Source organism: Phalacrocorax carbo, chromosome 1, assembly GCF_963921805.1.
Source record: "Phalacrocorax carbo chromosome 1, bPhaCar2.1, whole genome shotgun sequence".
NCBI lineage: Eukaryota > Metazoa > Chordata > Aves > Suliformes > Phalacrocoracidae > Phalacrocorax > Phalacrocorax carbo.
The window spans coordinates 159,228,563-159,251,225 of NC_087513.1; the positions used below are offsets into that span (position 1 = coordinate 159,228,563).

The window sequence follows — 22,663 nt, forward strand, 5'->3', positions numbered from 1 at the left end:
TAGCCAAGAAAGACTGGATAAGTCTGTGAAGGCTCAACGCTGGACAGCACAGAACATCCCCAAGGGAACAGGTGTGCTCCTTCCCGCTGCAGAGCCACGGAGCAGGGGTGGCGTTGGGCCTCAGAGATGGCACCCCACAGTTGGCGGCATTTAAATTCAATGCTATTAAGCAGGTTGGTGGAAGGTCCGTTAACCATCTCCCCGGAGAAAGGTCTCCCGGGATAAATCAGGACACTGCCTACGTAAAATGCACAGCTGCAAATCCTTTTGGCACCACAGCTAGCATGTCGGTTCTTGAAATGATGCCAGGAGGTGTACCCTGGCTCCCTGCTTGTAAGCATGGAGGTGCAATGGAAGAAATGGTCTTGTCTTAAAAGCTGGTAAATGAGATGAATACACGGTCAACCAGATCATGTGCTTAGACTAAATTATCTCCTCTTAAGCAGACTGTATTTAGTACTGCTAGTTATTACAATGATTTTAAAAGCTTTTCTGCCCACATCCCCTTGTGACCCTGTTCTGGTAAGCTACTTTTTTGCAAAAGAAATGTAAACTTTCAGCTGGCTACGTTTCTGCTGCTTCCAATAAAGAGTCAAGCAACTTTGCTGTGACTGGCCATGCATCCGTTTGCAAGGTGAGCAGCAGATCTCAAATGATGCCAGAACAGGATGACAAGAAGTTCTGGTTTGCTTATCCACAGGCTTTCTCCATGTTCATCTGTACCTTCCGTTCAAGGGGGAATTTAGAGAAAAATTATGCATCTTTTTAAAAGAAAGAAAACCAAAACCAGCCGTATGTAAGCAAACTGCAACAAAACCTGACCAATGCAGCACAGTAACAACATTTTCCAGGAGAGGACAGCCCAATTCATTTACAAAGGGGAATGAGACAGAGGAGTGGCTCATTTGCCGCTTATACTGAAGGAGAAAGACTTCTAAGAAAAGTGTATTTGTACCCAATGCTGTTTTGCTCACACATTTTATGAATACCTGCTTTCATCTAGCTAATGGGTCCACAAAGGCGGGTACAGGACCGGGCAGGACTGCCCAGAACTGCGTTAGCTTTAAGCAGACTAGTTGAGGTGCCAGCGGTGATTAGCTGGACACGCTCAGCTTTGGACCCTGCTTCTCATTAGCATTAATTAGCTGGCATCATACCTCTGCTGCTGCCAGGATGAGAACTGGCTCAGGCAGTAGTTTCACAGTCCTTAATGCCGAGTACGGAGTTGCCAGACCGCACAACGGGGAGCTTATGTCGGCCCTGTGTCTTTCTGCCAAGGGCAAAGGAGATCAGAAACCCAGTTCAGCAGAAAGCTGGAGCAGCGTAGACAGGTAATGCCTCCTTTAGCGTGAGACATTCCAACGTAACTTTAACCTGCCAAAAATGTTTTGAGTTAATTTGAAATGCCAGAGCTAAGGCTCAGCTTTGCAAGGTGCTTTGCCTGACCTAGCAGCGACGGCTGACAAAAGGCCCCATCCTGCACACTCCCTCGCGCGCAGCCCGGTGATGGTGGTTGCAAGGTAAACTGAGGGTCCATCCCTCAGAGAGAGGATCGAAATGCCGGGGACTCGATTAGTGGTGCTCAAGGTGTCCCCTCCCTCCCCAGCTTGAGCTACTATCTGGTTCTCACCTCACCAGCAACATGACAGCATTGGTTTAGGTGGACCAAAGTGACGTAGAAAAGCAGATTCTGCAGATATGGCTCAGCAGTTCTGCCAGGTAAAGCGTTTTTATCACTAGAAAGTCACACTTTCAAATAAATTTCACCCAGAGGCCATAACCTTGAAAGACATACTTAAAAACATGTAGAACATAAAATGAGTGATTTTTTTTGACAGAAGTTCAGGAAAGAAATCCCTCACAGACTTAACACTTTATTGATAGTCTTGGTTATAGCTCTACATATGCCAAGCAGGATCAGCTACTGGTAAGGACCACGATTCATGTCTTTCCATTTAAACATTGCAACAAAGAATAAAAGTATTTCACAACCAACAAAGGGGAACCCTTTAATTTGCTAGAACAATTTCAGCTCTCATTGCATTAGCACCCTCCAGTGTCCAATCCATGACAAACAACATCATCACTAATTTGCCAAGTAGACAGAACCTTGGGAGCGTGAAACACAAGACGGAGCAGCAATGGATTCCTGGGAGGGAAGATGGAAATCTGGGAGGAGAGAGGAAACTCCCAGTGCTAGAAATTTTAGATGACATAGGCTCAGTCCCTGAACAAGATCTGACACGGGGTTATTACTCCTTTCAGGCTCCTTTGTTCCTAGCAGGCATCTGTGCCAAGATGTGAGCTTAACAGTGCTGCTTTTGATTGATTTAGTATGACCATGTGGGTATAGATCTGCCTGGAATGTGCCATGTAAATAAATACATGTAAAAAACCTCTCGTACACACGTGAAGCAGACATGTACTCAGCTAGCTGAGGGCAAACAGGTGATCGTGCTTACATGTGCAACACACTTCTCCTACAGCATAATCATCAAGCAAAGAGAGCACCTTTCACAAAGATATGTCAGCAAGAAAGTTTTCATAGTCAATGCTTTGCTGCAGCATTGCCTTTAAAAGCACATTTGAAGCTCTTGACAACAATGACAACAGGAAGAACAGCTGCATTTGTTATTAAAAAACAGCTGGAAGAAGTTTGAACTTTTTCCAACAAGACAAAAATCTTTCATAGGCAGGGGAAGCCCAAAAGGCTCTGTAACATCACAAGTAAGCAAAGCCAGCTCTGGGTACCCTAGGTTTCGGCTGCCTGCTAACGACACAAATACTCCCTCCACATTCTCACGGGAGTACTGCGCAGCGGCTTCGCAGGGGCAGGGCCACCTGCATGAAGAGACGATGGTGGCAGCTGGAAAGGCAGCCACACCGCATCGGAGGTACCTGCTGTAATTAGGGTCCCAGCCCGACAGCGTGGTAAGCAGCACTGTGGGATCTGGCCACCAGGGTCTGGGCCCGGCAGGACCTGCCAACTCCTGCTAAAGACCAGGGAGCTGCTAATCAAATCCAACCAACTCGTGTATCGATTGCCAACATTTGAAGTCGTCCCTGCATTTTCTCTCCCCACTGCACATGGCTACATGGCTGCGCAGCTCATGCCTCATCCTGATCTGGTCTCTGACTGCCTGGATGCCCCAAATTCTGCGGTCTCCACCTGCGTGGCGGCCTCTCAGGCTCCACAGCAGCACTGATGACAAGGGGCAAGCAGCTCCCACTGTAGGCAGGCCATCATGTCTCCTGGGACTCAAGCGAGGGGGCTGCAGTGCTCGGTGGCCACGTCCCATCCCAGAAGCACCAGCCAAGGTAGCCCTTTCTGACCACGCTGGAACAGAGCAGCCTCACTGGGGGTATGTGGTCAGCCTCCCCTCCCAGCCCCAAACAGCTGCTATGCACATATAAATGTGATCATTTGATTGCCCTCACACTGCATAAACAAGTCTTCTCCCCACATTATAAACATTCAAAACTCCTCACGACCAGACATAGTAAGGCACAGCATTTATGATTCTGCACCGATACGGGGGGGGGGGGAGGGGGAAAAAAGGCATGTGCATGCATGCATCTTCTCCAGAAACAGGCTGTAAAAGTAAGGTGAAGGAGGCAGGCTGGAAAAAATGACCCTGGGTGCTATGCAGGACAGTGTTACTGTGGGCAAGAAAGACTGGGGAGGATTTTATGGGCCCTTCGCACTGCCTCTAGCAGAGCACAACCCAGCCCAGCCGTCCCCGCGGTTCCCCAAGAACACCAGCACCAACGTCGCGAGTTCCGGGTAACATCTGCGTTACAGTTATTACAGGCTGCAAACTCTTTTGTCAGTCAACAGTAAAAGACTTACAGTACCAGGGTCTCAGCAGACGCTGCAAGAATTTAGAGCTTTAAATATTATCATTAATTAACACCTGATTGCCTGACTCGTATCAGTACTGAAAATACCCGCCCTGCCCCTGGAAGCGCTGCTGTCGGAAGCCTCCCTGCAGCCCCGGCAGCCGCCGGCTCTGGCAGGGGTGGCTCTATGCCCGCAGGTGAGGTGTAGGCAGGCTCCCGCGGGCAGAGCGCCCGGCATCAGAACCACGCGGGTCTCCAGAAGCAAGCCGCGGTGGAGCCCTCCTCTTAACGTAGTAGAGCATGTAAGCTACGTCAGTGAGCATGTCATTCAGCCCCGCTTCTCCCCACGCGGCGATCTGTGCTCGGCTCCACCCGGGCTGGTTTATCGATGGAGGGGGCGACACCGGGTTCCCCTAAAACAGCGCAAAGCCAACGCCGCGCGTCCGGACCCCCGCTCTCCCGCTGCGTGGCTCAGCGCCCCGCCCCCCCGGACCACCCGCCCCGCCCCGCCCCGCGCGCCACGGCCTGGCGAGAGGGGTGGGGGTGGGGGCGGTGCGGGGGGAAACCCCCCGACCGCCGTTTCCAGCGGGGAAGGGGGAGGGGCAGCGCCGGGGGTCGCTTGGCCCCGCCCACCGCGCGCAGCGCTGGCGTCACTCACAGTCTCCGCCTCCTCAGGCACAGCCCAGCCCGCGAGAAGGCCCGCGCCGCCACCGCCGCCGCCATCATCACCGCTTCGGCCCCGCCTCCCCGCGGCCTATTGGCTGGGGCTGCTGCCGTCCCCGCCGCCCCGCCCCTCCCCCGCGCTGCTGATTGGTCGGAAAGAGGCCTGCCGCCCACCCCTCCCGCGCCGCGCCCCCCACGTGCCCAAGCCGGCCGTGGGCTGGGGAGGAGCATTGCGTCACTGCGGGGGGCGCGCGCGTGTGCTGCGGCCGTTACCGGCCGTTATGGGACGGTGGGGCGGGACTCCCGGTCCCGGCCGCCGGGCGTCAGTCCCACTCCTGGGACACCCCCCGCGGGACCGAGCGGCGGGTCCCTTTCCGCTCCCTGCGCTGCTCTGAGGGGGAGGCGAGCGGGGCTGCCTCAGGCTGGCTGCTGCCGGTCCGGGCGGTGCGTGAGGGGGCCGGCGGCTCCGCGGCCAGAAGGGCGCCCCTGGCGTCACCTCCGGCTGTCGCGTTGGCCAGGGCTGCCAACAGTGTCCTGGCTTGTATCAGGAACAGTGTGGCCAGCAGGAGTGGGGCAGTGATGGTGCCCCTGTACTCGGTGCTGGTGAGGCCGCACCTCGAGTGCTGTGTTCGGTTTTGGGCCCCTCAGGACAAGAAGGACATCGAGGTGCTGGAGCGTGTCCAGAGAAGGGCAACAAAGCTGTTGAAGGGTCTGGAGAGCAGGTCTTGTGAGGAGGGGCTGAGGGAACTGGGGTTATTTAGCCTGGAGAAGAGGAGGCTGAGGGGAGACCTTATCGCTCTCTACAACTGCCTGAAAGGAGGTTGTAGCAAGGTGGGTGTTGGTCTCTTCTCCCAAGTCACTAGTGACAGGATGAGAGGAAACAGCCTTGAGTTGTGCTAGAGGAGGTTTAGACTGGATATTAGGAAAAACTTCTTCACTGAAAGAGTGGTCATGCACTGGAACAGGCTGCCCAGGGAAGTGGTTGAGTCACCATCCCTGGAGGTGTTCAATAATGTGTAGACGTGGCACTTGAGGGCATGGTTTAGGAGACCTGGTGGTGTTGGGCTGACGGTTGGACTTGATGATCCTAGAGGTCTTTTCCAACCTTAATGTTTCTATGATTCTCTTGTCCGTCCCAGGCAGTGGTAGCTGTACCGGTACAGCCACTGTGGTAGCACAACTTCAGCTAGCCAGTTGCTGGTGTATGCCTTGGTATACTCACTGGCAGAGCAAAACTTAACACAGTTGGTGTGTGTTTGTGGTGAGGCTGCTAGAGTCAGCAACGTACTTGGTGGCAATACTGACTGAATCTTAGCAGTGGGCCAGGACCACTGCTGCAGCAGAGGCTTTTGGCACACGTGCCTCCAGCTTCAGGGGTCAGTTCTGGCTAGGATGCTTCTGCTCTCCACATCTGTGTGGAAATAACTGCCATGAATGGAAATGGTTCATTCTTGCAGGGGATAAAGAGCGGACACCAAAGGTAACATATGAAGTAGCAGGGGAAGGGACAGGAAGGAAACGAAATTGCAGAGGAAGGGGTCCTGAAAATGGAGCAGGGATTCTGCTGATCTGTTTTCCATCAGCCCAAAGTTAGACTGATAACATATTTTTCCTCACCATGCTGCTTGAATGTGCTGGAGTGGCCACAAAGCATAATCCCGGCAAGCTCCTCTAATTATGTGGGTATTTCAGCCAGGTTTCCTAAGGACAGGAGCCTGGATCATGACACCTATCTGTCCCATTGTCTCCCATCCCTACCCTCCCATGACTGCTGAACACATTGCCCATTTTGGACCAAGTCTGGCCACGAGACACAGATCCCCAAGACACTCAGTTTCAGTAGCTTTTATAAAAACAGGAGAAGGCCAGTGAAACAACACCCCAAACCACTGCCTGTACTCCTTGGGCTCACATCCATGCAGGTCAAGCTCAGGTCCTCATGGAAGAGCTTTTTATTTTCTAGCATCGTTTAGTTTTGCTGCATAACTTTGTTCTTTCCCTGACATACAATTTGCTTTTCTTTGTCAGAGGGCTGTGTACAAATTTTCCAGTCTGGCTTAGCATCACTTTACTGGGGAAGCAGTGTCAGCAAGCGTGAGTTTCCCCTCCTAGCAAAATGAAATATGCTGTTTTGAAGAGCTGTGCTGAAGCATGAAAGTGACCTGCGCTCAACTTCTCTCCCTTCTGTAATCTTGCGTGCTAGTCATGGGTGATACCACTTGAATCTGACACAACATGATAACAAAGAAACATTTCCTTGTATCACGAGTAGCATGGTAGTGTTAACCCTTTTCAATGAAGGTCCAGTGAACAGAAACAGACTGTTCCTTCTCCCTCCCATTGCTAGTGCCTCGCTCTCTTTGCCCTCTCCTCCTGACAATCCTATCTCCTTGGGGAGCTCTTCCCCATGATGGATGAAATGGCAGGAGGTGCTGGAGGAGAGCTGGGGACTTGTGTGCTGCCCCTCTCTTACCTCTGTAGGGACAGGGGATTTCCTTCCCAGCACATCTCTTGCCTTTTCCCTTTCTGACTCCAAGACTCCCAGGTGCACAAGATGCTCTCCTTCCCCACTTTGCTCTCATGAGGCCATCCGGCAGTGGGGAAGAAAAGAGGTGTGTGGCCCTGCCAGCCCCTCTTAGCTGTTGTTTCTCAGTGGCTCCCCATGCCAGCTTGGAGAGGATGAGAGCAGGGGTACAGCCAGCCAGGGGCAGACCCCCCAAAATGCGGGTCTCCCTTGCAGCAATGGCGTTTAGTGCTGCAGCATCAGGTGGAGGCAGGGCAGTGTGGTGACAGCAGGTCAGCTGTCGCCACTGCATGCAGAGCAGCTTGCAGGTTTTGTCAGAATTCCAAACACTCGTTTGTCAGCACGAGTACCTGAGTGTAGGTTTTGCATAAACCAGTGTCGGAAAGCCTGGGGTAGCCTGGCCTGCTTGTTTCCAAATGACATATGCCCCTTCAAACTTGTAAATGTTCATAGGAGCACAGGGAGGTCAATTAAGTCTTATTACCGCCTTTTCCCTTCTGTATTCTGGGAAAACAACTGTTCATCTGTCTTGCCCATTTAAAGTAGGAAGCTTCTGAGAGATGCTGTTTTCCATGAATTCGATTAAGCCAATTGTAGCATTTTCCAGGACGCTGTGAAGGTATTTATGAGCCTAACTCCCACTGACATCCTCAGGAGTTAGGCACCCAGGTTCTTATGAGGATGTGAGTATTATAGCAGCAGTATCTTTGGGGCTAAGTCCCCAGGGCTGAATGTACAGGAAGAGTACGTGGGGAACAGGGTCGCTGAGCTCAGCTGGGGCTTGTAGTCAGTGTTGTGATACTTTTGTCTGTGCTTTTGGTTTTGGCAAAACCCCATCTACACAAATATTTCAGCTGAATGTGTGATAATGACACGCAGAAATGAATCTGAGAGCGCGATCCTGCAGCTTCTCAGAAAACAAATTATGAAGATCAAATGACTCATAGACTGCACTGTTGAAAATTATTTTGCAGTTCTAAAGGACTAGGCAAAATAGGCTAAAAAAAGATAACTGCCTACCAGTGTTCCTTATTTCAGTAAAGCATCACAGCAACCTCAGTGCTACAACGTACATGTACACGTACGCTATTTTTTCAATTGTTATATTTCAAACACATTTTTTGTAATGGTGGTCTGGTATCTTCTGAGATGTTGAAAGCATGAGGTTGCTGTGAAAGAGCAAACCAAATATTCTGGAAGAAGATATGGTTGTCATTGTTCTATGCTCATTTTCTAATTCTTTAATGATCTCTTAATGGTATAATCAGTGACTAGAGCAGGTATTTTTGCACGAGAAAAGTAGAAGAAGCTGTAGAGGATGTGCTCCCCTCCAGATGCTGCCACGTGGCCGTCCCTGGGGCTGGTGGGACACTGATGTCAGAAGATCTCTTCAAGCTCCTGCAACAGGAGCATACCTGCCAGGCCACCTCTTCCCTGCTAACCCAGCTGGTGTCCTGACTCTTGAAGAACACTGTCTTCAGTTTTACGTGGCCTTCTCGTACTCAGCAGCAGCCGGGAGGTTAGCACCATCACAGCACTGCCATGGATCATCAGGCCATCGAGAAACCGCCTTTGGCCTCACAGCGTGATGACCAGCAGTGATGTCTCCTAAGGGACCTTGGTTGGGTCTCACTGGCTTTTCTGGAAGAGTGATGGGGTTGACTTGGCCTGGATGGTGAGTTAAGGAGATAATAGAAAAGGTGATTAAAAATATAGGTGGTTAAGCAAGGGCAAGGAAAGGAAGAGAAAGGATTTTTGAGCCATAAGAAAGGTGTGAATGGGTGGGGAAGGAGTAGGGGAGTCACAAAATGCTGAGGACAAGAAGTCAAAGGCTAATAGGGAGGCACACTTGCCCTATATATAGTGCAAGAACTATTTTAGGATGTTCCAGGAGTTGCTGAGAGCCCAAGAGCTATACCATGTTGGCACATACGTGTTAGGAGACCTCATGATAGTGCAGCTCACCCCTGTCCTAGACCCTGGGCCCTGGTGCACCACAGCAGGCACTGGAGCGCAGTTTCTAGCTTAGTTTCCTTCAAAAGGCATCCAATTCCTGAACTTCACAGATGCTTTGAGAACCAACCCAGGGCACAATAAGTGCAATGGTGGATTTCCCTTTGAAACCACACTACTGCTTTGGACCTACTGGTAGTGTAGACACAGCCTGAGACAGCAAACACTTCCTTGGATCCAGGCCACCATAAATAGTGCCTGGACCTCACACAAGGTGTGACATCCCTGAAGAGCTCAATCCAGCCACTTAAATATAAGCCCTTAAGTGCCATGTGAGACATCTGTGCCAGGCAGCAGATATGTCACAGGACTTGGAACCTTCTTGAGCCCCAGCATCTGTTCAAGATGCACCAAGAGCACCTCACGTGGCACTGGACATCTATGGGCAGGCTACCAAATGCAGCCCATGGCACTGCCAGCCTCCTTGCTTGAGACCTCATTTTTCCTACCAGCAGTGGAAAGCTGAGCTGGACTCTCTGTTCCTGTGCCAGGCAGGACCCCCATCCTCCACCACCGTGGAGTCTGTGAGGTGTGTGGTAGCACCTGGTGCCCCAATGGAGCAGGTGCCAGGTCCACATGTGCTCAGCCTAATGTTGTCTGCATCTCCTGCCTGTTTCGGGTGTACCCATCTCCTGGGAGAACTGTCCTGGTCTGCTGCTCTGCACAGAGCCAACAGTGCACCATGTGCAGGGACGCAGCCGGGCCTGGGAAGCTGCTGGGACAATTTGTCTCCTCCTGTAGGAGGAGGAGAGCCCAAGGAAGAACCTGCTTTCCAGCAACAAGGAAACCTAGGGAAGTTCCCCCAAAACTGTATTGATACAGGACTAGAAATAAGCCAGTAAACACTGAATAGCTTTCATGGGTGAAAAATTAATTTTCCAATGCCAATGCATTGTTTATGTTACGTTTAACAGAATTGCGGTGCACGTCATGTCATAGAATCAAAGAATCATAGAATTGTTTATGTTGGAAAAGACCTTTAAGGTCATCAAGTGCAACTGTTAACCCAGCACTGCCAAGTGCACCATGGTGACTCAACCATTTCAACCACTAAATATTGCTTCAGGGCTTGCATTTGTCATTAAACTCAGCATATTGGTGTCTGATATGTAACCCTGCAGAGGTGCTGAGAGACGCAGAAGCATTCCTCCCTTCTGCAAGTACAACCTTGCATGCATAGCTGCTATATATTGAACTTTGTTTACATTTAAAACAAGTTTCAGTTAAGTGTCCTAGCAGTGGTTTAGTGTTTTAATCCATCATAAATCCACCATCCAGAGCCGATGCTTCAGGCATGATGGAAAGTGGATTTTGGTGAAAATGGGTTGAGTAGCCCTGGTATATATACAGGATCATTTTGCCAAGAAAAGCGCTCTCTGCAGTCCTGAAGGGTCTGGAGCACCCCAGCTTTGCTTTCTCAACCACCTCAAAAGCACAGCTTGGGCAGCCAATTCCTCCTGTCTTATTGAACCAGGGGAAATCCACAGCCTTATGCATCTGGATCCTCCCCAGATCGCAGGAAACTCCTCAGTAAATACTCCTTGCCCAGCACAACCAGCTCACCAGAAATGATCTTTAGAGGTTGCTTGTCCAAGTCCAGTTCTCCTCCTCTGAAATCAAACCCTTCCCTTCCCTGAGTGAGGTGTTGGCAAGCATCACCAGCAGATGGAACAGGAAAGTCAAAAGGGGAGAAACATCTGGAAAAAATGAAGGGCCAGTAGCTGAGGTGAAGCTGCAGGGAGTAGAAACTACAAGAACAGGTCCGGCCATAAATCAAATAAAATGCTCAATAAATGATATCCAGTACGGGAGGCCTGTTTTCAGACATCAGGAGGACATTACGCAGAATGCTTGTTGCCATCCAATTCGGACACTGTTACGTGCTGTGCAGCTCTGGGAGAAGATCCCTGAGAAGTGTCTGCGAGGAGTCACTAGAATTCAGGAAAGTCAAAATATTTTCATGCTGGGAAGCGGCACAGTCCCCAGGTGCTCCAAGACTGGCTGGAAAGAATCAGAGGGGAAGAAAAAGGAGGAAACAACTGGGAGACAGGGGTTGTAAGGGGGTTTGAAGCTGAGAGGTGTGCTTGCCAGTCCTCCAGGTGAGAGCAGGTGGTCTCCTACAAGAAGTGGCATGGTTTCAGTATTGGTTTTGTTCTTCACTCCTTATACATCCCCACATTTTATTTGGTGCTCTACATTGAGCAGATGTTTTCACTGGACTGGAGTGGGGCTGTTACTTGAGCATTAGCCAGTCACTTAGCAACGAACGGTGCATGGGAATGGTTCAAGATGCTCTCCCCGACGTGCATTACCTTGGGCTTGCTAATGCGGTGCCTGCTCTGCCGCTGGGGGAGGGAGTCCCAGCGCTCTCCCCCAGAGCGGGGCCTGTGAGGGGTGCCGATGCTGCTCTGGGTGGATGCGGTGCTGCGCACGGGCACTGACTCCAGCCTGCCGGGGCTCATCGCTCTTGACACCTTCCACACTCAAGAAGGCGGCAACTCAGAGCGATGACGACTCCATCCTGAACTGCTGTCTGCAGGAGTGCGTCCTTTCCCTGACTGCAGGCAGAGCCTGGGAAAAATAACCTGAGTTAGTGTGGGTGCCAGTTGAAGGTGGGAGGTGGGGACGCTTCCCTACCTTAAATGGTGCTGGAGAGCCTCTGCTGCCAGCGTGCTGGCAGTTTTACTTAACGAGAGGCAGGCAATGATGTTCAGAAGCAGGAATATAATAGATGCAGAGATACCTGGATCAAACACTCTTTTTTTAAAAAACAAAATCCATCATGACGTGTTTCCTACATGAAATACTATCAAGCTGTGAGACAGAAATGAGGACACCAGGAGAAAAGTCTGATGCATGTGCAGATGAAGAGGGGGCCAAGGAAGAAGACTGCCCTTCTTAACATTGTTATTTTGACAGATTTCAAAACTTGAAACATTATTTATAACTTACAGCTGCTTACATATAAATGTGTGTTGGTATTTATATAAGCTTTTTTTTCCCCCCAAGTCCTCTCTCCCCATACATTCGGTGGTGTTTTCACCTTTATGGAGGTTCATTAAACTTGCTTTGCTGCAGGATGCTTTGAAAGCCAGTAGATAATCTGCAGGCTGGTGACACCATAATACTGTGATGGTTTGTATGCCATTAAGAATGAATCACAGAAATGTTCATCTATAGATCCTGAACTCAATACGTTGTGTCAGTATACATTCAGTATAGATCCCTTAATCCACAGACTATTATTAAGAGAGTGGATTAAGGAGTTGTTTGGGATCAGAGCATACTTTATATGTAACAACACAGTTTAGCTGAGATTAGTATTCATTACTCAACGCAAAAATTGATTGAAGGATTCCTAGATGCTGATAATATCACAGTTTGTGTTTGGTCAGCAAATTACTGTCTTTTTGCTATATGAGTTCTTCTTAAGACCTGAGAATAAAAAAATCACTTCATGTGAAAAGGTAATACTGAATAACTGACATAAATCTCTTATTAATTAAAATATTTTAATGTCATACTAATACAAAACATGGTATTTAGATGGTTTAAAATGCATTGTATGAGAATGCACACGGAAAAGACATTCGGACTTCTGAAATAATAACTTGTCAAATATTTTTTTTAAAAAGAGTTTGCAAGCTGTTATACAGATCACTGTCAATTTAATCTAACTCAAAGCGAACTGGAAACCAGAAGTATTTTTCCATACAATTTTCTTTTGTCAACAGTCTTTCTGAATTTGTCAGAAGAAGAAGTTTTATTCAACCGTGCGGTAAAGTTGAACTGAGTGAGATAGTGGCAGGTTTACAGACTTATCTTTAATGCAACAGAAGGTTGTCAACAAGCCTTTTCAGTGACATCTCCACATGAGCATGGTGAGCAGATGATTTGAGGATTACCAGGCTGCTGGACAGGTCAGCTGGCATCTTAAAAATAATTTCTGTAAAGGATCAAATCTGCAGCCAGAAGCTGTTTACTGGGTGGAAGGGCAAGGGAAATGGGGTTCGTTTAAAAGGCAGAGACCCTTGGGTTTGTTTGTGTGCCTGCCACAGGTCGCTGTCCTTAAAGCTGGCTCTGTGCACTGGAGAGCTGAACTCTGGTTGATACTAGTTTTCATGCGAACTAGTAGGCAAAACTTCAGTAGCAAAGTGCCGACATGAAAAAATTGTTTATAAAAATTGTATATTTATTATAAGTAGAGCAGAGCCATTTTTTTTCCCATGGTGGAACATGTTAGTATCAAATTTCAATTATAATGCAAGTCATATTTTAAAAATCGTTTATAATCCCAGTTTTAGGATTTTTTTTTTTAAATCCTGTTGTTGATAGTCCAGGTCCCTGTTGTACTTTATGGATGAGTTTGGATATTTATGAATGGAAGTTTGGACACTTCCATATCAAGCAAATAATACTCCTGCAGGCATGCCTGTGCTGGAGATTTCTCTTCCGTGGACTATCCATCACCTGATCGTATCTGTTAGTTTTCAGGTCCACATCTGTACAGCCCCATGACATACGATGCTGCGGTTTGGGAGAACCTTGTGAGACCCCCACACAGAAGAGTGCAGCAAATGGATTCAGCACGAGGCAGCCACAAAGGCATCACTTTGGGAGCGCGTGTGAGTGTAGGGAAGAGTATTGTACTTGTAGGCAATGATGCTTGTGGCCAGGGTAGTGCAGCAGGGACTGGGAAACCTTCATATTCTAAAAAGCGACACCTGAATTAGTGTGTAAGAAAAGAAAGGCCTTTGGCAGATGTTCAGTGCAGCTCTGGAAGAACTGGGGAACTGGCACTGGGAAACTGGGGGGGAAATATCTAGAAAAAAGCTGGTGATGGGTTGATTTCCTTGCCCAGCTCTCTTTGAGCCAACATTTAAAGGGCATCCAGCTTTTATCTAACCCTAACAGAAAGGTTTGTACAACTTAGCTTTTACTTCTCATTAGTTAAAAAGTCTCTTAGAACTTAGCCCTGTGGTACTAGCAGTTTGGATTAGGTTGCTGCTAGCTTCGGAAATTACGCTTCACTTTTTGACATAAAAATAAATGAAAAAAGCTTTTAAAGAAGTCTTAGAGAACTTAAGTGTAGCCTGCCTACCTACCACTCTAACACACCTGCCATCATTCTTTACGTTTCTAAAGTCTTTATATAAAGACAGTGGTCCATTATCTTTTAATGCTGTAAGGAAAAAAAAAGAAAACCAGGAAAGAGCTTTGACTGATTTCTAGTAAGATTTTTTTTTTATCCAGTAAATTTGCCAAGATCAAGAAGGTAAGAATACATGTTCTGAATATAGTGGATTCTCTGAATGTATTATTCTGTTTATAGTCTCTGAAACATCATTTAGATGCTACTGCTTTTCATCATGTCAGAAAGCATTGTATTTCAAAAGAAAATAGTTTTCCAAAGACCATTAAGTGTACAAAGGCTAATGTCTCCCGTCACTTCAATGAGCTCATTTTCTTATTTTTATAAAGGAAACAGAAGGATTTGGCAAGTGTGATAAGATTTTGTGGATGCTTTCAATGTGAGAAACATCGAGTGAAATTATTTTGCTTTCCTCAAATAACCCGGGTACCCGTGCATCCCAGCAGGCAACAGACTTTTCATCAGATGAATAGTGGGACATAATTATGTTATACTCCTGTCCCCAAGCACAGACCGTTGCCATTGGCAGCAGAACTCCCTCAGGCTCCACACAGGTGCTGATGTGGCCTCCAGCCCCTTGGAAAACCTGCAGTCCCTTGCAAATGAGTAGAAGCACTTTGCATGCCATGTTCTGTCTTGGGTAGGTTTTAAAGACTGTATTTTCCTTTCCTCTCTTTGCATGAACTAGAATTGTTTTTTGGTGGAGTTTTTTTTGTGTGTGTGTGTTTGTTTCATTGGGCTGCAGAGGTAAAAATGCCAGGTGCTGACTCCTCTCTGCTCAGTGCGCCATGCCGCAGCACAATCAAGCCGGGAGCTCTCCAAAGACCTCCATGTGGACAAGGCAGATGTAAATTTAGTGCTGATCCCAGATCCTGAACTGAAGGATCTGTTGACTTTGTCATCCATGTTCATCACGCCCAACAAGTACAGACAGCCCCTGCATCTCAGTAGCCTCACAGTGACCAGTGTTAGAGGAGTATATTGGAAATACACTTTCCATTTAACCTTCAGTTTTGTGACTGATGTGGCATGAAAAATAGTACTTGTCACAATGATTTTAATGACATGGAAACATTTTCTACCACCAACTAGACCAGAATCATCAATCGTTTCACAGAGATTTTAATATGGTTATCACATGGCAGGAAATTTGTTCTTTAACAATTTGGGCTACTTTTCAGGGACTGAAAAGATTCCCACCTTAGAGTCCAGCTGTGGAAAGTGACCTACAACTTAAATGCAAGTAGAGGGATGCTAGCAGATGAAGAAATGGACCAGCTAGCCACCTCCCGTATCTCACATCTTTACAGGGAAAAACCAGTTGTGCTTTAACTAGAGCAACGTAGAGACTTGTTTTCAGGTGGATTTGCATCAGCTGTGGTCATTTATAATGACCTACTGCTACCTGCAGCACCTCCCAAACTGCCTGGTGACTTGAGAGAAATGATCATACAATTTCTTCCAAAGGTCTTTAGATGAAATCAGCCAGTTTAAGTAGGAGATCTTGGCTAAGCTACTGTGTTTCAACTGAAATGATTTCAGGATGCATTTCAGATCTAACAAGAACATAGTCTCTGACGTACCACCTTTGGGAGTGCCATCCCACAGCTTGGCCTCAGGACAAAGCCACAGCTGGAGGAGGACCCAGACTTCAGTCTCCAGGTAACGCAGCATTGGTTTTACCAATTGAACAAATGGTTAAATACCCTCAAAGGGAGAATGTTTACCGATATACCTATTAGACTAAAAAACTGGATCAGCAGACCTGTATTTCTCCCTGTGATAATAACCCAACTGACTATGAAGGAAACTTGGCTAACAAAGTACACCTCACTCACAGAATAAGCCCACTGCCCGGTTATGCTTGACAAAAGTACTTTTGACAAGGAGGTGTAATTCATCGTTTAAAATCACTGAAATGTATTTTATAACTGTTGTTCCCTGGCATTCACCCCAGAGGAGTAGCTGTGCTGCTTATCCAGCTGCTGCTGAAGGTGTAGAGAATCCGCTGTAGATACAGAAGACCTGAACATAAGACGTGAAATATTTTGTCAAATTTTTGTATATGTTTATATCATGCAGGAGTTCCCTATATGTATGTCACATTAGCCTGGTATTTCCTATTTATATGTTTAGTTTCACTTTCCTAATTTCAATCCATTCACATAACTCCGTCTCAGACCTTGTTTTCCTTCGAAAACCCACTGCCATATGGAGGAAACATTAAAATTATTGGATCCAAAGTAAAAACAGAAGCAGCTTAGTGTTAGCGCAAGAGGCTTAAATCGAGACAATTAAACCTAAGTTAAACTGAAAGTAAAAACTACAAATAATTTTGGCCAGTAGGTATATACCCTATACCACATGGAAAGCCATTGTCCATAGCAGAAGCACAGAGTCTTCAAAAAATGATCATCCTCTTTAGAAATACTGAAATACACTTCCAAGAGAAACCTGTGCGCTAAAACATACACAGAAAATCTCCAGCAGGAATACTTTTGAGAAGAGGCTGCCTCACCTTCCAGGGTTTTGCCAGGGGAACATGCAAAGCTATGCAACTACATGATTTTCTTTGACTACCATTTCATGAAGAAGGTCATGTGGTATTTTCAGGACGGACGGGAGCCAGGATAATCCTCCTGCAGCTCAGCTTTCTTTTTTTGTTTGTTATTTTAATGCTGTGATTTATACTTAGTGCTGCTGTGAGTGACAGCTACTATGGCAGCCACCGGTATATCTCCCAGATAACGATGGTTGGCCTGATTAACCGTCGTGGCTTTGAGATGTTTAGGAGTAGCCTTTCGTTGCTCAGTTTTTAACAGAATAGTTGAAAATGAGACTGCTACACTTGGTGGCCATAGTATGAATTCAATCTCTTCCACGTGTAAAAATCTTGTCAGTGGTCATCTACAAGAATAAACCTGGCCTCTCAAAAATTCCAAAGGGTAACTGGATGACACCACTCCATGATCCTTTACTACGGACTTCCATGCTGCTTCCCAAAGACCACTAGATGTTAATAATTAACATCGACCTGCAAGTTTTAACCAAAATTTTGGCAGGCAGCTCTGGGAGTTTCTGTGACAATGAGCATCAGCTAACTAGGAGGGGATAAAAAAACCCTACCAAAAAACCCCAAAACTACTCTCAGGGCAGGCAGTCAAATGATGGAAAAAGTTGCCCAAAGTTATAATGAAAAGGGTGGGTTATAATAATTACTCTCTAATTTTTTAGCCCTATCCGATCTCTTTTACCCCTGCTGTGGATGTTGCCACTGCCGGTAAGAAGTGGTGGCAAATGTCTGCTTCTTCCTACGCCTCTGCTCATCAATACACAGCTACTGCCTTGAAGCTGCATTTTAAAAAAAAAAAAAAAAAAAAAAAAAAAGGAAATATGTGTTTGCACCCACACAAATAAACGTGAAGGGCTAGAACATGTCCATACCAAACTGGAGCTCTGGCTTGTGCTACGTGTGGGGAACCTGGCCTCCACCGAGACAGGCTGGTTGATGGCGCTCCTGCCTCCTGCGAGCCGCTGCGCTTGGGACGGCATGGAAAGCTACAGCCAACATCACCACGGGTGCAGTCTGGGATCTGCTGGCCTTGCCTGCTTTGCAAGTATTAGTTCAGCACCTGAATAAAACTGGTTTCTACATGACACCTAGTAGGAGCATCAGGCCTGGCCTGGGCAAGTTTGAGTTTTAGGGAGCAGCAAAGCACGGGAAGCCCTCTCTGTGCTGGTAGGGATGATGGGAGTGAGAAGGTTGCTGCTGTTGTACCCAAGGAGGGGCTGAAAGGGAGAGAAGGCTAAAAGGGTCCTCAAAGTCTGAAACATCAGGTCGCAGCTTCACAGAAGAGCAGAGCTTGTTAGGGCCGAGGGGATGATCTCAGGCCCTTTACGGTCTTCCAGGATCTGTACTTCAAGGAGGCAACAGAGCTGTGTAACAGCGTGCCTGTGCCTGGAGGTGCTGGAGGGTCAGCACTGCCCACTGGTCTTGCCCAAGTTGGGTTATGGCAGCACTTTTCTTCTTGTACTCTGTCCTATGGTTTTGATCCCATTAACAAGAACAAACTTCTTGAACATCAGCTTATGCATAGTGACTTTCTAGGAATGCATAATTCCTTGATATTCCCAATAAATTTATCAAAACCCAAGAAAAACATTCGATAAATCATTTGTGCCCAGAAAATTAGTTTAATACAATTTAAACTTTGCATCATCTTAAGTTTTGAAATTATCCCAGCTCCTTTTCCCTTTAATTCGAGCCAACTCAGATTTTCCTTTGGAGCTTAACCACAGTAAATAGAGCTCATTTATTGACTCCTGTAAACTTGCGAAGTGCAAGTTGTTCCATGAACTTCTTTTGGTTGCTGGATTTCTGCTGCATACCATATATGAACTAGTAGCGTTGCAGCTTTGTCTGGATTTGCTCAGGTCGTGAGATTCAAAGTTGGTTAAAAGTGCAAGAGGGAGTATTTGTTTTTCCTGGCATCTATTTGCAGCCCTAGAACTCTTATCATTTTTCCTGCAATTTCTGTTTTCCATTTATCCCCTTTATCTTTGGCAGTGTTTTCATTGAGGACTCCAAGGCTACGATTTTCTCTCCCCAGTCCTGCACAGAGATGGCCCACCAGACTGTCTCTGGCTGTAGGGGCTCCTGCTGGATATTTGTTTCTTTGGACATTGCACACTGGGACTCATCTTACAGCACGCAGAGTGTATTTCTGCATCAAATTACATGGCCGATGGCTTGCTGAGGTTATTTTACCAGCCATCCTCTGAAGTGTCAGGGATGAGTGGGACAGGAGACGGTGTCCTATCCAAAAAAAACCACTGAGATTGCAAGTTCTGTCCGATTCTGTGCAGCAACTGTCTTCACAAACCTCTGTCTGTAAAGCTGTTTTGAAAGACAAAGATAGACATATTAACCCTAAAACAATCCACTGGTCAAGAAAATCTCCGGGGATTTAGAATCATGTTCCTAATCTGCCTAAATTTGTCTGCCTGTCTTGCTCTCTTCAGAAATGCTGTTCTGGATCTAAGATGGCTCTTCCAGCAGACACCCTCGCTTGAAACTGGTAGCAGACTGACAGAGAAGACTCAGATTTAATAAACCAGCATTTTCCTGGGACATTAATCAATTCTTTGTTTGGGCTTTGCCCCCCTGGATCTGGATATTGTCCTTCTTGAAGGGAAGGAAGCCTCTTTCTTCCTCTCTTCCTCTCTGCAATTTTTGTCCGGAGTTACTACAGTCACGCTGCTTTCTCGGATAAACAGTAGATTTAAGGCCACCCGCTGCTTCCCTTTGCCTTTCCCTCCACCTGCCTCGGGGCTGCACTGATCCAACATTATGCAGCAGGAAAACATGCAGAATTGTGTGATTTAACTCTGTTGCTGTCACTGCGGCCTGCAGATAGCAGGAAAAGGGTGACAGAACAAAACATCCATTTCTTCTTAGCTGTCTCGCTAGCCTTGCCGCAATGGGCAGAGACGAGCAGTTTCCAGGTGAAGGGTGGTTAGGACTCCGTGTGAGAACAGCAGAAGAACGCAGGCCTGCCCTTCTGATTGCTCCATTTTGTAGCTCCTAAGCAAGGCTAGAGAAGACATGTCCCAACCCTACTGTTTCTTGTATCCTTGGGCCACGAAGGGAGAGAACAGGCCTCCCCGCCAGCCCACCAACTTCCTCGGCAAATCCCAGAGCAACTCCTTTGGAGTGCATGCAACAGGTGGGAGCAGGACACGGCCCACCTGTGACCTCCAGTGAACAAGAAGCTTGCTCCTTTTCTGCAATGCCCAGGGCAAGCAGTGGCCAGACTGTGTATGTGCGTGTGCCTGTCCTCTCGGGAGGTCACCATGTGCACTTCTTCCTCACATAGTCGTAGCCGAGTCAGTTTATTCTATGATTTTACACAGCTCAACTGATTAGTAGTTGTGAACAAATCAAAAGATAGTAATGGAAAGTTGGGGAAAATACCAGAAATAATTTCTCTACCTTAATAATTCCCCCAAATTAGAGAAAAAAATTAAGTCTATACTGTCTTCTTGATTTGATATGATCAAAGAAAATAATATAAAACAAAACAAACCCCAGACCAACCTCCCTCCACCCAACACCAAGCCAAGGGAAACCTTGCACCAGCAGTAGCAAAACAAGGGTCGTGCTGAACTGCTCAAAAATGAGGACTTGACACCGTTGACAGTATGAAGCTGGGAACGGGCATTCGGCCTGTCTCACCACCCAGGCTGACCTGCATGTCAGGATGCTCTGCGGGGCCTCCTCCAAAGCATCCCGTTTTTTAGTGAACTTAGAAAACCTGTTTGAAGGTGCCCGAGCGAGAACAATTCATCCTTATAAAGCGAGGCTGTCTATCTGAATTACAATTCATTCCAGAGGACCCTTGCTAGCCGTGTGCCCATGCTAGACACAGGAGGCATGCTTTTAACACCTTCACAGAGAAGTTATTTGTATGATTACTGTTACGATTTTTTGCCTTGAGTTTTGGCTGCCTACATCCAGAAACTTTAAAATGAGCGGACATATTTGAAGATGTGATGTTAAGGATAAGCCCCTTCCCCCAGCAGCGTGCTTTGGTAACTCTTCCTACCATCCCCTTAACTCTGCTCCTGCGCTTTATGAGTTTATACGTGCTGTGGCCAGCAGGTGATGCTAAAATACCTCTGAGGGAAGGAAGAACTTGAACTCCATTTTCATTAGAAGTGCTGGAATCCTGAGAAGCAGCAAGAACGTGCCATCACCCAAACGTGACAGGTTTCATTTGTAATCTTCTGGCACATCTGATTTACAAGCAGCTACAACTACTCTCATCAACAGCGAGTTCCAGTTGTTTCAGATAAGAATAAAGAAAATGCATGATGGCGGCTATACAATAAAATTAAGCCTCTCAATCCCTGAAGATTCATGCTTTAGTCTGAAGTGTCTTACACTTGTGTATGACCATGTACCCAAAGTCAATATATGAGGTAATGGGAGAAATATTTCACACGTCAGCTTTATGCAGATACATAAATAAGTAGATTGCTATTAACTGTCTGGCATAAGGATACTGAGAATAAAAAAATGAAATTAGAGGTGAATTGTATGAAACTATATTTGGGAGAAGACTGGAACATCTCTGCACAAGTAATCTTCTTTCCTGTAAGAAAATACTTAGTTGTGATGAGCTCCAAGAATAAGAGTTGAGTCTATTATCAGAAGTGAGCGCTTCCAGAGGAACAGTAATTGAAAGGAAAAAAGGGATGTAAAGCAGAGAGGAAGTGGCTCTCTGCAGAATACGCATCATGCTCTAAATGATTAGTAATTAATCCAAGGGGCAAGCAAGGATTTGAGAGAGCAAACTTGGATGAACAGATCATTTCAGAAGCAATAACTTTAAATAAAAATTCCATAATTTTTCATAATGAAGGAGATACAGCTGCCCCCAGAAGTGAAGCTGTTGCCCAAACTGGTAAGGCGCAGAAAGAGAACAGCAGGTAACTTCATGGCATAAAGTCATGGTCATGTGTATCTCACACCAGCTAAGTTTATCAAAGTTCTAGCTCATCAAATTTCACCTTTGGGGTAGCTGGAGCAGTAAAACAAAAATCCAACACTGCAGTAGCATGCAATTATAACGACGACAGCAAAGGACAATGTTTAGCAACCATCAAATACAAAAACTTCTCCCTGCTGTTAAGGATTTGCCATACTTTCATGTGACTTATTCTTTACCTGTGAAAGTCCAGATCTCTATCAGCTGAGTATCAATGCTTCACCAGGCAACCTCAGTTTGTATTTATTGTGCGCTGCTAATGCAGTCAGGACCGGCTGCAGCAACCCCTCCCCAGCATCCCACAGAGCACTGCAGAAATACTTGGCCACAGTTTCAAACCCCACTGACTGAAGTCAGATACACCAAAACCCTTTCAGGGTCTCTCACTCCTCCCCTACCTTGCCCGAAGTACAGATGATGTCCAGCCTACTTTTCTTGTAGAGATTGGTATTTTTGCCTTTACTAGTATTAGTAAAATGGTGTTTCCCATCCACCAGGTTTCACATTTTTGATTTGTATGTCAGTTCAAACAGGACTTGATTTGCATTTCCTGTCCCTTCAAACAGGTTATTCAGATCAGTACAACCAAGTGCCTCAGGCGCCTGCCTGAATTCCATCCTGTTCCACTCTCTCTTCCTCGCTTCTCTTCCACACTTATTCTTCCTGAAGAAAATGCAGGCACCGCCCATGACAGGACTGAAGTACCCACTAAAAGCCTTTTCCAGGCAATTGCAGAGAAGCTCTGCTTGCCTTCCTTCCACCTCTGTATCTGACAACTAGACAGCTCACCTACCTCTTCTCACTGCCCCATAGGACAGGCTTTCTCCTCCATCTAAATATCAACGGACCCCCGTGTGATGCCATCACTCTGAACGTCTCAAGCCCCAAAGGGACAGTAAGTGGCATTAAAGAAACGCAGAA

The 22,663-nt window shown here is 46.8% G+C and overlaps 1 protein-coding gene across 4 annotated transcripts in view; it reads right to left on the reverse strand.

Annotated features, from left to right (window-relative positions):
• Window positions 1-4,584, reverse strand: part of CLYBL (citramalyl-CoA lyase) — a 170,801-nt gene extending 166,217 nt beyond the window's left edge. For all 4 annotated transcript variants that reach the window (XM_064440635.1, XM_064440637.1, XM_064440634.1 and 1 more), the window contains exon 1: window positions 4,499-4,584. In XM_064440635.1, coding sequence (XP_064296705.1) covers window positions 4,499-4,566 — 68 coding nt within the window. In that variant the 5' untranslated portion in view covers window positions 4,567-4,584. The remainder of the gene's footprint in view (window positions 1-4,498) is intronic.
• Between the last annotated feature and the right edge of the window lie 18,079 nt (window positions 4,585-22,663).